Genomic DNA, 17,026 nt, shown 5'->3' on the forward strand with positions numbered 1-17,026 from the left:
GCACATAGGAAGTAGAGCACATTAGAAATCCTTATTTAGTTTATTCTGCCCTGAGCTTTTGGCTAAGATGTCAAAGAACAAATGTATGAAATATTTAATTGCCGAAAATCTCTAAAGACAAGTAGTTAAGATTTCCCAAATTGCAAAAGTCGTAGGAATATTGTTTGTCGTCAATACGTAGTCAACTACGTATGTATACGTCAGTAGTCTATTATATAAGTTCAACTGATCACGCTGTTGGCGGCAATTTTGAATCAGAAAACGAAAATTTCGTATCTTTTCAATTTGGACGCAAGTTTTCAAATTAGCGGTGGTCCGAGGTCTGCAACCTTCCAATTTTGCAGTCGGACTTTCTACTTGGTTACTAGCTATGCCCTACATGCACGACGGACCTTGAAATAAAATAAAAAAATAACTTTGCAAACATTTTTACCAAAGTTTCCTAATAAAGATCAATAAACGATCTCAAACTTATTTTTATCATTACCATTCATGAGAGCGATGTTCATTTTGTTCAACCGCTAGCTTTATACAGAACATCGCCGATTAATAATGTGTAAATCCGACTAAAATCGTATCTCACTCTCTGTCAAAACAACATTGAAAATAAAATGGCTGCCGCGAGATTACAATATCGGCTCCGATTCCGGAAGCGGATAAGGGTAATCCCGGGTTTTGGCTATTTTAAACTAGAAAATCCAGACAGGTGACAAAATACATCTATGCATGGTGAATAAATATAAACACTAGAATTGAAAACCAAAAGATTAATGCTGAGACTACTATATCAAAGTAGTCTCAGATATATATATATATATAAAAGATGAAAAGGCAGAAAATATTTTGTACATCAATTATCATGAGTGTCAAAATCCAATACAATGTAACAGTGGTAACAGTTTATCTAACAGTTTTTTTTTTTTATCAGTGATAAATGTTGGTAATGCATGTTAAATGTTTTTCAAGTTAAACATATTGCAGCAATTTCAAGGGGTATTTTTTTCTTCTCAGTTTTGATAGGTCAGTTAATAAAATAGCTGGAAGTTTCTGATATAAAAAAAAGATGTGGTATGATTGCCAATGAGACAACTATCCACAACAGACCAAAATGAAATATAGGGGAAGTCCCTGTGGTCACCCTACCCCTCATGTTTAAGAACTTTGAAACAGTTGGGATCCACAACTCTAAATTAAATGAAATATAGTGGGAGTCCCTGCAGTCACCTGATTGAGAAATTGGAAACAGTCGAGATCCCCACCTTTAGATTAAACCATATATATTCATGTATGAGAACTAATCAAATAATTTTTTTTAACAAAAAGGGTACATATAAACAACAGTTTAACAAACTTGTATGATTGGTGCTTTATAGGTATGATCCAGATTTAGCCAGGTTTGAAGATCCACCAACAGATGAAGTGGAAGTTCCTGAGAATTTAAAACATAAACATTGTATTAGCTGTTACAGACTTAATCAAATTAGAAAGGTTAGTTTGTATTATATACTTTATATATAAAAGTTTGAAAACCTTCACAATTTGATCCTACTTTTCGACTTGTGATCATTCATTTCACTTTTTCTTTTCACCTTTTTACTGAGCTACTTGCACAAAGTCTATTTAAAAATGTTTTAGCCTTTCAGATCAGTATAAATGAAGGCAAACAGCATAATGCTTACATAGATATCAAATTGGTGTTCTGATAAACATTTAAAAAAAAAGAAAGGATGATATGGTTAAACAAGGAACTATTTTTCAAATCTTATTTAATTCTAAAATTCAAGGTTTATGATGAGAAAATTAAGATAAATGCCTAAAATTTTATAGACATCAACTTTAAATAGTCTATTGTGATCACTTAATCTTCAAATTATCTATTTTTATTTGATTACAGAAAGAAATCCCAAGCCTGGGAGAAGAATTAGATGATTCTACAGATACCAGAGTATTCTATAATAGTGTTTGTCGTGATAGTGTGGACTATAAGATAGGAGATGGCTGTTACATAGAACCTGAAGGATTCAATTTCAAAATAAAACAAGTCAAGAAACCAACAAAGTCAACTAAACACAGTGCAGTAAGTATCTGCAATATTATAGTATTTGTCAGAATTTTTTGTTCAAAGCTAGCCTTTAAATTTATGAAGACTATTTAGGACAGAAATTTCCTTTTCAAACTACTAAAGGAAAGTCTTTGACCGAATTTTGTATCTAGCAGAGTCTGTTACTGTAAAACACCTACAGAGCTTATGTTACTTGTAATTTATGTGAATTGAATTTAAAGTAAAACTTGTATGTCTCTATATGTAGCCTTTATTGAATCTGTGGTAAAACTGTCATCTTGTCTTGTGAAAGGAATTACCATGAGTGATCACTCAGACACTTGCCCAACGTCAGATTTCATTTATTTGTTTAAAAATTAAAATACTTAAAAACAAGCAGCTATTAATGTGTAAATATTTTTTCCACAGGTAGATGAAAATCTATACACAGAGGCCTACAGAAAATCTGAGTACATCAAAGGTTCCAATGAAGATTTACCAACACCATTCAGAATTGGAAGAATTACGGAAATTTATTGTAAAAAATCACCAGGATCAAAACTTCCTGACATGACGAATATAAGAATTAAAGTCTGTAAATATTACAGGTAATTATAAACAAAATGAACGGAGTTGCCTGCCTATCTGCTGCAAGAGCGACTGGTACTGTGTTGCTACATTATCTAAAATAACATATTTAGCAGCTTTTTAGATTTTACTATGAGATAAAAGCTGATTGTTTTGATCAAAGCCAATGTTAACCTTAAAACCCTGGGGTTGAAGTCATAAAACTTTGCTCAGTGCTCGAAACACAAAATCCAGCATTTTGATTGGTTGATTTTGGAGTATGAGTACAAAAACCTGACTCAAAAGTTTTATAACTGCAAGGCCTATAGTCTCTGTTTCTGATGTTTTGGTGATGAAAATGTTGTGTATTTGTTTAACTTATTGAATGTTAATTTTATATTAACCTCATACCACTCTGAAGAATGATTTAGTTGGATCAAACCAAAGACTAAATTTTTTATTATTTCCCCACACAGCAGCTAGAAATTAAGGAATGATACTAGTAGTTTAAAATACTAGTTGGCATGAAATGACATTTGTTCTGAACAGTCAGCTGCCTGTCAATTAACAGCCCTTAATAAATTAGATAAAAGAGAATAGGGAGAAGAATGTGTACATCAAGGATATCTGATGTGTGTAGGCTGCCAAGTCAATCTTAAGGAGGCAGTTTATTTCAGATTTTTTTCCTTCGGTTCTCAGGCTTAAATTGAGTATTATTCCATTTGTTACTTTTTTAATGGTATGGATATAATGCCACAATTTAAAAAAAATCTTTACATTGAAAAGTGCATATAGCAGTAAACACAAAAATAACTTTGATACTTCTGAGGAAAAAATATACTCAAAATAGATATATACTGCAAACAAACTTTATTTGACAGATACTTTTTTCCAACTGGGCTGTGATTTTAAGTTATTTTCCAACTGTTTTATATATTCGCATAAGAGATACTTGCAAAAACAAATCAATTATTAATTGCTTAGGAAAATAAGTTGGTTCCCGGTATGTCCAAGATATGCATTTCAATATTACTTTTTTACAGACCAGAAGATACACACAAAGGAGTTACTTCCACGTATCACTGTGATCTCAATATGTTGTACTGGTCTGAAGAAGGTATGAGCTATGGAGATAAGTTTTAGAGCTAATTTCCCAATAATTGTAGAGTGAGACTTTGGTTCCCTTGCTTGTTTGTTTGTATATTGTACACCTGTAATTGGGGTAACATTCAATCAAGTTTAAATATGATATATACAGGTTTAACTATGCCTGTATATATCATTGGCAGATGTCAATCTTTATTACAATGCTTGAACAAGCATGTATACAAACTACTGTAAATTCAGAAATTATTGCGTGCCAATATTATTGGGATTTTGTCATTATAGATTAATATGCGATTTTGATTTTAGCGATATTGAGAAAAATCCTATTAAATTCATATACTAAATTTCAAATTTCGAGTTTAAATTATTGCGATTTAAACTCTGTTGCAATTTTCGCAAAGATAAAAATATCGCAATAATTTCTGAATTTACAGTAATCAAGCAAGCAAACCAAAGTTGTACTATACATGCATAAGGAAATTAGCTCTATTACAAAATTGAGTATTTCCTTGACTTGTTTATAAGAAATTTTACTTAAATAACTAACTTTTGTAATAACCCAGATGCATCATGGAATGATATTTAATATCAACATTATTTAACTTCATAATAAAAATTGATATCTGGCAGATGAAATGGGCATTTTTTGGAAGAAAGAAGATTGAGTGATATATACAAAAAAAATTCTAAGAAATATGGTGTGTTTTTTTCAATGTAGTATAATGGTATACTGCTGTCCTTCCTTCTGTTTGTCATTAACATGTTGGACAACAACTGAAAAATACTCTAACCAATTTACATTAAACTTTGTATCTGCTCTACAACTCTTTCATTATTGAATCCAACATTTTATTTATGAATTATGTTTTTAAAATCTATCCTTTGATGTAACCTCACATATGTTCTAATTTCACAAACAAATGTAAGATTATAAAAGCTTTTTGCTTAATTGAATATATTATACAGTAATGATTATTCTTTTTAATTAATATTTATTTCTTATTTTACAGAGGCCACAGTAGACTTTAGTTTGGTAAAAGGGAAATGTCAAGTGCTTTACAGTGACAATTTACAAGATCTTCAGGCTTATTTCCTTAGTGGTCCAAATAAATTTTACTTCTCAGAGGTGAGAATGGCTTACAATTAGAACTTGAATCTTACATATATTTTCTTGTCTGCTATACAATTACCATAAAATCTAAATTGGTCAAAGGGACACTAACTCACTTAGAGCAGTTGTTATGAATCTTTGATTACTGATTAATATCTATTGAAATAACCTCCCTTTAACCTTTAAAACTTTGATAATTCTTTGAAAATGTGACAGGTACCGTATATCATGTGATGGTTTAGCACTTTTTTCGGCATTCTATTATAGTTCTATTATATATGTCTTTTATGATCTGACTAAAAAACAAAACAAAATGTCATTCTAGCCACTTTTCGTTATGTTAATTATTACATCAACAAATGAAATTGAGTATTAAATTTATGATAAACATGAAATTGCAGTTGCCAAAATATGTATAATAAATGATTACGATAGTGCAATTATGAGACCATTACAGGCATACGACAGTGAAAACAAAACATTTGAAGAACCTCCACATAAAGCAAGGTTACTAGGAAGCAAAGGAAAGGTTTGTACATACCAGTATTATTTAAGGAATGACTAATATTTTTTCTGTTTATGAAGAAATAACATAAAAAATTTGGTGCACACTGAATAACCCACGTTGAGGGTTATTTAACAGTGTGCACCACATTGTTTATGTTATTTCGAATAGACAGAAAAAATATTACAGTCATTTCTTATAATTTAATTTTAAATTCCATTTTAAACCATAGAAAACCATGAAAAAACATTGATGACGTCATGGTCACATGACTAAAGTATATGTCTATGGGCTCATAACAAAATAATGTCAGCCAATCAGAAGAGGCGTTACATCCAAAATTAAATTATATAGTGTTGGTCAAGGACTTATATACGTCCCTGTGTTGGTGGATTTTATAGTGCTGAATTTTATTATTTGGACAAGAATATTATTAAAGAATATTAGTTTTAACAATAGTAGATTGATTTTATATGTGGGCTTACCATTTTCAAACAGAAATAAGATTTATTGTTATGCATGCCAATTCTAATAGCTTTTGTTGTATCTGATGCAGAATTCAAATATCCAAAATTGTGGTTGTAAAATCATTAAATGTGTATTTTGATAAATGTGACTGTGGAGTAAGCAATATTCTTAAAAGAATTAAATTTAAAATGTTGGCAATTTTCCTTGAATATAGATAGCTTAAAATGATTTTCCAAAAGAAAAGAGAGGCAAGTTTGCAAGAAAACAAATCATTGGCAAAATGATACCTTTTAACCATAGACTATATAGGATACAAGTTTACTTTTCTTAAAGAAAATGTGATATTTCAGGGTAAGGGAAAAGGTAAGGGAAAGGGTAAAGGCAAAGGCAAATCATCTGGCCCCTCTGAGGATGTGGAGGAGACAAAGATACAATGGAAACCACTCAGATGTTTGGATGTGTTTGCTGGCTGTGGAGGTAACTATTCTATGTTATAAATTATTCTTTATATCTATGTAAAATTGGGGCGAAAGATACCAGAGAAACAGTCAAACTCATAGATCGAAAATAAACTGACAACGCTATGGCTAATACAGAAAAAACAAACAGACAAATAATAGTATACACGACACAACATAGAAAACTAAAAACTAAGCAACACGAACCCTACCAAAAACGGGGGGTTGATCTTAGATGCTCAGGAAGGGTAAGCAGATCATGCTACACATGTGGAGCCAGTCGACTTGCTCATGTTATTACAAACCCGGTAAATAGTTTGATAGTCTTATTAAACTGTGCAAGTTTTAGGGACACATATGTGTATTGGTTATCTCTTGTCAATCTCTCCTCAAATGTCATGTATAGACTGAAATGAAATGTGTTATAATGAAACCTATCAAAAAGGTAGAATACTGCATCTGGCTAGATGTATAAATTTTGTAATTTGATAACAAAAATTAACATTTAAAGGGTTATTTTTTAAAGTGCTTTCTGGGGGTAATTTCTCTGTGAATGACTGCAATAAATTTTGTTCCGCATTCAAGAAGTATTATGGATTAATCCCAGAAACTCCATGATCACTTCAAAGAAGGTAAAATGCACTATGGAGTTAATCAGGTTAAACAGGTTTAGTCTGAAAAGTAAAACATCATTTTTAATGCCCCAGCTGTAACTGTAGCTATAGGGAGCATTTAGTGTTACCCTTGTCCGTCCCAATCTTGGTTTCTAGTTAAAACTTTAGTTTGCCTCAACCAAATATTATGAAACTTATACGCAATGCTTATTACCACAAAACTCAGATTAAGTTTGAATTTGGGTGGTTTCACTTTTGAAATTCTTGAGGTATGTTCCTTTTTGCAAAGGAACATTATGGGTATCCAATGGCTAATTCTCCATTCATTTTATAATTCTTCAGCACTTATAATTTAGATATTAAAATAATTGAGAATAATCTCTTTCAGGTCTGTCAGAAGGATTTCATCAAGCTGGAATAGCTGATTCTAAATGGGCTATAGAAAAAGAGGAACCTGCAGCACAGGCCTTCCGACTGAACAACCCAGGATGTACAGTGTTCACAGATGATTGTAATGAGCTATTGAGACTTGTCATGCAGGTAAGAACATGAACAAGTTGGGATGTACAGTGTTCACAAATGATTGTAATGACCTATTGAGACTTGTCACGCAGGTAAGAATATGAATATCTTGTTAGAACAACCAAGGATGTATCCACAGATGACTAAAGTATTTTTTACTGAAACTTGCCATTCAGGTAAAAACAACAAGGATCACTCCATGCATCATGACTAAGATTTGAAGTTCCTAGGATCTACTCATATAGACCTTGGAAGTTACTACTAAAATAAGAAACTATAGTCAGATCTGTAATCTAAGTGTTTGCAAATGGAGCTTACATAATAGATAATAGTGTGACTTATTTTGTGTGTATAGACAGTAAAATTAGTATGCATAAAGTAAATACATTTCAATGGAGAATCACATTGAAATAATGTTTAAATACTGTGGATTCATTTGTTTTTCGTGGGTACCAATTTTAGTGGATTGAGAAAACTGACACTTTGGTGGATATTTAATTTCATAGTTTTGACAAAGTCTGCATACAAGCCAATAATGTATAATCTGCAATTAGTTGAAGATTTAAATTTGTGGCTAACCTGCATCAATGAAAATTGGTATCTAACGAATATTAATGAATCCACAGTAATAAATCACTGACAAACTTCTGTCTATTGGTACTGTTACTGCTTTGTAGAACAAGAGATTAAGACAAGTTACTGTAAAATTGAGAATGGAAATGGGGAATGTATCAAAGAGACAACAACCTGACCATAGAAAAAAGAACAGCAGAAGGTCATCAAAAGGTCTTCAATGTAACGAGAAATTCCCGCACCCGAAGGCATCCTTCAGCTGGCCCCTAAACAAATATTTCGTGCATTTTCTTTGACTAACTACATCATAACCTAAAAATTGATTATTTACATTTATTTATCAGGGTGATACCACAAACAGAATGGGACAAAAGCTGCCACAGAAAGGAGAAGTAGAATTATTGTGTGGTGGACCACCATGCCAGGGATTCAGTGGCATGAACAGATTTAACTCCAGAGAATATTCCATGTTTAAGGTATTATGCTATGAGAGTAGTTATAGAGGTACCTTCATGACAAATAATAATGAAAATTCTTGCCAAAAGACATTAACAGTAATTTTAGGGGTATGAGGATAAAATGTGCACTTTCTTTTATAGAAAAAAAAGCAACAGATTTTGACAAATCACATTAAAAAATGTTTCCAAAAATAATGGTAACAAAATAATTATTTGAGACCTCTGAAGAATCACGATCAAGATATTTTGACACATCATGGTTAAACTTGAAACAATTTGACGCTAACGGTAAAGGGCATTCCTACCCTCTGCTATGATAAAAAGGAAATGTAGGATGTTCAACAATGAGGCAGCAGCCCTTTAACTAAAAAGATAAAACAATGTCTCTAGGTCAGCTTAATGTCTTTATTCATACACAAATGTCTATACAATGTGTTGATAACCAACTTTTATAACCTGGAGAACTGTCAAGGCACAAAAGAAATATCCTGTATTTAATGCTATACTATTCATCAGAAATTAATAATGTTTAGTACTTTTGATAACTCCAGTTTGACTACATATTATTTTTTGACTTGATATACCAATCATCTGTTTTGATATTGAAGATGATTTTCATATATTTTATCTTTAGAGTTATGGAACTATACTTGTTTAAAAATTTGAAAGCATGTCTCATAATACATTGTAATATGTTAATGATTGAACTGTACAATATTTTTATGCAAACAATCAACTGTGCTGAAAACTCACGTCTGTTTTGCAATATGTACCTGAAAAAATTTATGACAGGACAACTTAGGGACAAGTATTATACACCCAGGAAACTGCAGCTCATTTCCCTCCAAGAACAGTTGATTCAATACTATTACTGTCTCTGTTTCATAATGAAATATTTTGTTAAATATTTTTCAGAATTCATTAATTTCATCGTATTTGAGTTACTGTGATTACTATCGACCAAAATTTTTCTTACTGGAAAATGTTAGGAATTTTGTTTCATTCAAAAGAAGTATGGTATTGAAATTGGCTCTACAGTGTTTAATAAGAATGGGATATCAGTGTACATTTGGAGTGCTACAGGCAGGCAGTTACGGAGTGGCCCAAACAAGGAGGAGGTAAGTTTGATTCTTTTACAGCTATTTCCTAATACGTGTAAAGCAAGACTTTGGTTAGCCTGCTTGCTTTGTTTGTATATTGTACAATTTTAATTAGGATGATGTCCAATCAAATTTACATATAATATATACTGGTTAAAATATGCCTATATATATATTGTTTAAAGATGTCAATGCTAATTACAAAGATTGAATTAATGTTTAATCAAACAAAGCAAGCAAGCCTACCAAAGTTTTTCTCTACAAGACTTAGGACACGGTGGGTATGGTTGTCCTGCGAGAGAACGTACTGTGCTGGTGATTTGGTCCTGACGGGTGCTGGTGATCAATGAAAAAATGTAAACAAAGACGAAAATGATGATTTTTGACGTTTTCACTCATAAAAAATGGAAGAAAACAGTTGAGATTTTTCAATTTCGTTTCTTAGGGGTTCATATATAAACCATTAAAAAAATGACCCTATAAACTGTTTCAGTAAGCGTTACACAAAAATGCTCATTTTCAGAAAATCTCGAACTGAAAAAATAAAACAAAAATGCTCATAGAGTCCGCTTTCTATACCGCAATCCACACGACAAAACAATTTTGTGAAAAACATTGCAATTTATTAAAATTTAGCATTTTCTCAATTTATTCATGTCCTGATACTGTGCTGGTGGGTCCTGTCATTGTGCTGGTGGGTCCTGATACAGTGCTGGTGATTTTGGATAAGAAGTTGGTCATATTTGAAACAAATGTTACAAAATCAATAAAATTAGCCAGATAATTGTTGCCAACAGGATCTATGACTCCTATTTTAGCTCTTGTGCATCCATTTGGCTGTTTAATATGTGTTTTCAAATGATCTGAACTTGTATTACATAATAACATAAAAGGGCAACATCTTTCGTCCAATATCAGATAACAATTAATATATAGTATCTAAAATAAGTTAAAAATTCGACAATACCATATAATTCATTTTATGTGTCAACTTGTTCGAAAAAAGTTGAAAAGAAGAGACTTTTTTTAATGTCATGATTATATGTCGCTTTCTAAATCTATGCTTAGCATTTATTTCAGATGACATGGACTCCTCACCCTGATGACCCTGCTGCCTTTCATAACTTTATCCGTATACATATATTAATAGATAAACAAAAGGCTGCACGCAACACGTATTTTTGTATTTTAAATGATTCGTTGTAACGAGAATATTTGTGGTGAATGGAAACTGTGAGGGTCACAATCTTAAATTGCTTAAAAATGTTGCTGGAACCAGTTCCGTTATCTGATCTGAATTTTCTGAAATGTGCAAGGTAGATAGACATTTTGATATTTTTAACGGTGGTAATGAACCATTGTGTTGATCCCATGCTTAACATAACAAAAATCTCTGTACAAAGGTCTGTGAATTTTCTACAAAAATAGTGATTTTATTTTAACTTAATTCTCTTTTTCTACTAAATACAATAATGAACTATAAATAATAATGCTTTGCAAGAAATTTTACAAAATTATATCTCTATTATTCATTGTCTGTGCTGTTTTGATACTATTGCAGTTTGCACATTTCGGAATTGACAGGCCACAGGAGGGGTCATAAACCGTACACGAAAAGATAAAATATTGATATAAGTACTTAATTTGCATCTTTGAACCCCCACCCCGGCTTGTTTTTTTAGGAGCCTGGGATGTCTAAAAATGGTCGATTACAGGCAGCCGAGTACGCATTTTACTTTCCAGGCGTGTTATTGTTGATTGTTAAAGTCCTGAAAACGGATAGATGGAAATAAAAATGTTTGATATATCTGGCTTTAGATTCAGTTTTTTTTTAATATAAATTAAGGCTATATTTTAATATAATAATTCTATGAATTCACAATATAAAAAAATGCAGAAAAAAAAATGAATGAAGTGAAATATCTTAGTAAGGAGTCATTACTACAGAGATGGTGTGTTTGACACACAAAACTTAAAAGCTTAGCGATATTACCAATACTAAAATAAAAGTGTATTTTAGTTGGGTATTTTTTCCATTTACTCATTTTCAATTACAATCAAGGCACATTTTATTTTAATTCATGAAAAATATTTATATATATATAGAAAAGAAGGACACATTTTTCACTTCCTTCTTCGTAATTCTTTATCAAAAATATTTATTTTGAAATGAAAAAATCTAAGAAATCTTAATTTTATAAGTGTACTCTAGGTTATCTCGTCTTCATTCTGTGACATATTCTAGCCTGCCCTTTCATAAAATAGTGATATTTTTTAGTGTTCTATCGAACTTTCGAAATAAAAAATACCTGATAACCGCTTAGACAAAAAAAAAATGTGTTGGAAAAATCTCAGTTACAGCAAGTGATTATTGATAGCTATAAGATACATTTTTCTTTTACAATACAACTTTTAAATCTTACGGGAAACTATTCCAAGCTTTCACTGTAACCTCGCTCTAACTTATCCCCCTCCCCCCCCAAAAAAAACCAAAACCAAACAAACAAACCCGCAATACTATTGTCATTCTTATAGTCAGCACTCAATTGTTCACAAACAAATGTGTTTTAAGCTGCTAAAGACATGATTCAAACGCTCAGAAAGTCCTTTGTTCTATATTTTGCTCTCCATTTTTATGCAAAACCTTTTACATTTTTATTTTATGGGTTATTGTTGAAGATCGTATTATGACGTATGGTTGTAAACACATACTTCCTTTGGTTTCTTTTGTCCATTGACAACAAACATACCACATCATCTACTTTATATAAGTATTGTATAAATTATAACGTATTTTGGTGATCTTGCAAAATGATCGTAATCCCGAAAATCGTAAACATATTTTCTTATCTTAAAAGGGGGCAAGAAGGGTTCGAATAACAGGCCAATAAATAAGATTACAGTTAGTTTAAAACTAAAAAAAAATATTTTTAAAATAGGGGTATTTTTTCTCTCATAATAACAGTAAACAGATTCACAACAATGTCAATTTCAAGAAAGCAGACAACAGCTAATAAGTCAATAACAGTACAGCATCAATGATCTTGAATCTATGCCACTTTTAACTAAAATATAAAAGCACAGAACCAGGACATAGGAGCACAGAACCAGGACCGTTTTTCTTATCACCAGCACAGCGTCAGGACAGTTCTGTTTAACGAACTTGCACGACTTTTGCAATATAATATTGTTGTAATATACTTTGCATGGTACTTATGACACATCAGACAAAAATTAAGCAACAAAACAGTCGTTTTATTGCCGTTCTGATACAATGTAAACAAACCCACCAGCACAGAATCAGGACCCACCAGCACCCGTCAGGACCGAATCACCAGCACAGTACGTTCTATCGCAGGACAACCATACCCACCGTGTAGGAATTAGCTGTAATTTGATTTGGATTTACCCCTGGTTATGAACCAATAAGATCAAGTTATAGGTATTGATTATGTGTACTTTATTTTTCAATTGGCTACAACTTATGTAACATTTGTACTGTCTGAAGTTGAATATTAAGATTTTTCATTGGATTTAACAGAGCAGGAACTACAACTTCATCAAAAAGGCCTGCCATCGCCTGGTATTCTACACCTCCACCAATGACAGAGGCAAGCGCAGTAGGATTTGACATCGACGACCCAGACCTACTGCACACACCACCACACACATCGCCCGTCATCAGTCAACAGTGAATTGCCTGATTGTACATTACATTTATATGTGTCTACAAGTAATGAAGTCTAAAGTATGTGTTAAATTTTATTTACAGAGCTATAATTTTGGCAGCTGCCCCTGGAGAAAAGTTACCATTTTACCCAGAACCAGAACATGTGTTCTCTCCCAGAGCCATGCAGTTATCTGTTCAGGTGGACGAGAGAAGGGTAAGCTAAGGCTATAGACATATGGAGTAATTTTCTCTATGAAAGTATTTTTGAATTACAAAAGTATTGAAATACTTGAAGATACAAGTATTTTCTAAAATACAAAAAGAAATCAGTGGTATTAAATACACATCCTCAGACAAAATGTTCCAAACTTTTTCCAGTAGCAACATTGGAATAGTTACAAAACTATAGTACTCCACGTTCTTATATAACCAATACAAGGTAGTATGATGCTCACTAAATAGTACAGATAAACCAGGTTTTAGTTCTTTACTTTGTACAAAACATTTTGCCCTTAGAAAAATTGGATTAGTAGTAAAATTCATGTTTTGATATATTAAACCTTTAAAAAAATGATATGACAATATTATTACTGGTTAGAACTATAAGACTATCCAGACTGTTTACCATGTAAATATTTGGGGTATATACTATAAAACATTATTTCCACTTGCATTTTGACTTTTGGCAGTTCATGTCTAACATTACAAGAATGGTATCAGCACCATTTAAGACCATAACCATCCGAGACACAATGTCTGATTTACCTGATATAAGGAATGGTGCCAAGGCAGAAGAGATATCTTACCAAGGAGATCCACAGTCACATTTCCAAAAACTAGTTAGTATCTAATAAAAGAGTCGAGTATAGGTCAATGAGACAGTAACCATACAAAACTAAAACAACCTGAAGATATTATGTTTAGTATTAAATGCACAGTATTTTGACATAATTCTGTCGGAGCAAACAAAATAATTTTAAAGGATGCATAAGTTCTTTATAAAATATCTGGTCAGGGCTAGAAAGAAAAAAAATGAAAAATCAAAATACATTGGTTTTTAGCTCACCTGGCCCACAGGGCCAAGTGAGCTTTTCCCATCACTTGGCGTCCGGCGTCATCGTCCGGTGTCGTTAGCTTTTAGAAAAATCTTCTCCTCTGAAACTACTAGGCCAAATTAAACCAAACTTGGCCACAATCATCATTTGGGTATCTAGTTTAAAAAATGTGTGGCGTGACTCGGTCAACCAACCAAGATGGCCGCCACAGCTAAACATAGAACAATGGGGTAGAATGCAGTTTTTGGCTTATAACTCAAAAACCAAAGCATTTAGAGCAAATCTGACAAGGTAAAATTGTTCAAAAGGTCAAGATCTATCTGCTGTACAGTTTTCAGACGAATCTAACAACCCGTTGTTGGGTTGCTGTCCCTGAATTTGTAATTTTAAGGAAATTTTGATGTTTTTGGTTATTATCTTGAATATTATTATAGATAGAGATAAACTGTAAACAGCAATAATGTTCAGCAAAGTAAGATTTACAAATAAGTCAACATGACCGAAATGGTCAGTTGACCCCTTCAGGAGTTATTGCCCTTTATAGTCAATTTTTAGCCATTTTTCGTAAATCTTGGTAATCTTTTACAAAAATCTTCTCCTCTGAAACTACTGTGCCAAATTAAACCAAACTTGGCCACAATCATCATTTGGGTATCTAGTTTTTAAAATGTGTGGCGTGACCCGGTCAACCAATCAAGATGGCCGCCACGGCTAAAAATAGAACATAGGGGTAAAATGTAGTTTTTGGCTTATAACTCAAAAACCAAAGCATTAAGAGCAAATCTGAGATGGGGTAAAATTGATTATAAGGTCAAGATCTATCTGCCCTGAAATTTTCAGACGAATCAAACAACCCATTGTTGGGTTGCTGTCCCTGAATTTGTAATTTTAAGGAAATTTTGATGTTTTTGGTTATTATCTTGAATATTATTAAAGATAGAGATAAACTGTAAACAGCAATAATGTTCAGCAAAGTAAGATTTACAAATAAGTCAACATGACAGAAATGGTCAGTTGACCCCTTCAGGAGTAATTGCCCTTTATAGTCAATTTTTAGCCATTTTTCGTAAATCTTGGTAATCTTTTACAAAAATCTTCTCCTCTGAAACTACTGTGCCAAATTAAACCAAACTTGGCCACATTCATCATTTGGGGAATCTAGTTTTTAAAAATGTGTGGCGTGACCCAGTCAACCAATCAAGATGGCCGCCACGGCTAAAAATAGAACATAGGGGTAAAATGTAGTTTTTGGCTTATAACTCAAAAACCAAAGCATTAAGAGCAAATCTGACATGGGGGTAAAATTGATTATAAGGTCAAGATCTATCTGCCCTGAAATTTTCAGACGAATCAAACAACCCATTGTTGGGTTGCTGTCCCTGAATTTGTAATTTTAAGGAAATTTTGATGTTTTTAGTTATTATCTTGAATATTATTATAGGTAGAGATAAACTGTAAACAGCAATAATGTTCAGCAAAATAAGATTTACAAATAAGTTGGCATGACCGAAATGGTCAGTTAGCTCCTTCAGGAGTTATTGCCCTTTATAGTCAATTTTTAACCATTTTTCCTAAATCTTAGTTATCTTTTACAAAAATCTTCTCCTCTGAAACAACTGGGCCAAATTAATCAAACTTGGCAACAATCATCTTTGGGGTATCTAGTTTAAAAATGTGTGGCGTGACCCGGTCAAACAACCAAGATGGCCGCCATGGCTAAAAATAGAACATAGGGGTAAAATGTAGTTTTTGGCTTATAACTCAAAAACCAAAGCATTAAGAGCAAATCTGACATGGGGGTAAAATTGATTATAAGGTCAAGATCTATCTGCCCTGAAATTTTCAGACGAATCAAACAACCCATTGTTGGGTTGCTGTCCCTGAATTTGTAATTTTAAGGAAATTTTGATGTTTTTAGTTATTATCTTGAATATTATTATAGATAGAGATAAACTGTAAACAGCAATAATGTTCAGCAAAATAAGATTTACAAATAAGTTGGCATGACCGAAATGGTCAGTTAGCTCCTTCAGGAGTTATTGCCCTTTATAGTCAATTTTTAACCATTTTTCCTAAATCTTAGTTATCTTTTACAAAAATCTTCTCCTCTGAAACTACTGGGCCAAATTAATCAAACTTGGCAACAATCATCTTTGGGGTATCTAGTTTAAAAATGTGTGGCGTGACCCGGTCAAACAACCAAGATGGCCGCCATGGCTAAAAATAGAACATAGGGGTAAAATGCAGTTTTTGGCTTATAACTCAAAAACCAAAGCATTTAGAGCAAATATGACAGGAAGTTAAGTTGTTTGTCAGGTCAAGATCTATCTGCCATTAAATTTTCAGATGGATTGAACAACAGACTGTTAGGTTGATGCCACTGAATTGGTCATTTTAAGGAACTTTGGCGTTTTTTTGTTATTATCTTGAATATTATTACAGATAGAGATAAACTGTAAACAGCAACAATGTACAGCAAAGTAAGACCTAGAAATAAGTCAACATGACCAAAATGATCAATTGATCCCCTAAGGAGTTATTGTCCTTTATAGTCAATTTTGAACAATTTTCATAAAATTTTTAAATTTTAACTTACATTTTCCCCTGAAACTACTAGGCCAAGTTCAATATAGATAGAAATAATTGTAAGCAGCAAGAATGTTCAGTAAAGTAAGATGTACAAACACATCACCATCACCAAAACACAATTTTTGTCATGAATGCAAATGCCTCCTTTGTTTAATATTCACATACAACCAAGGTGAGTGACACAGGCT

At 32.4% G+C, this 17,026-nt stretch overlaps 1 protein-coding gene across 1 annotated transcript in view; it reads left to right on the forward strand.

Moving 5' to 3' along the window:
* Window positions 1–17,026, forward strand: part of LOC134707694 (DNA (cytosine-5)-methyltransferase PliMCI-like) — a 49,359-nt gene that overhangs the window by 20,796 nt on the left and 11,537 nt on the right. Inside the window, exons 23-34 of the mRNA XM_063567685.1 lie at window positions 1,374–1,488; window positions 1,895–2,077; window positions 2,471–2,649; window positions 3,652–3,725; window positions 4,726–4,841; window positions 5,284–5,355; window positions 6,150–6,276; window positions 7,260–7,411; window positions 8,311–8,442; window positions 9,340–9,542; window positions 13,297–13,408; window positions 13,884–14,033. Of these exons, the coding sequence (XP_063423755.1) occupies window positions 1,374–1,488; window positions 1,895–2,077; window positions 2,471–2,649; window positions 3,652–3,725; window positions 4,726–4,841; window positions 5,284–5,355; window positions 6,150–6,276; window positions 7,260–7,411; window positions 8,311–8,442; window positions 9,340–9,542; window positions 13,297–13,408; window positions 13,884–14,033 (1,615 nt within the window). The remainder of the gene's footprint in view (window positions 1–1,373; window positions 1,489–1,894; window positions 2,078–2,470; window positions 2,650–3,651; window positions 3,726–4,725; window positions 4,842–5,283; window positions 5,356–6,149; window positions 6,277–7,259; window positions 7,412–8,310; window positions 8,443–9,339; window positions 9,543–13,296; window positions 13,409–13,883; window positions 14,034–17,026) is intronic.

The sequence above is a fragment of the Mytilus trossulus genome, chromosome 2, assembly GCF_036588685.1.
Source record: "Mytilus trossulus isolate FHL-02 chromosome 2, PNRI_Mtr1.1.1.hap1, whole genome shotgun sequence".
Lineage (NCBI taxonomy): Eukaryota > Metazoa > Mollusca > Bivalvia > Mytilida > Mytilidae > Mytilus > Mytilus trossulus.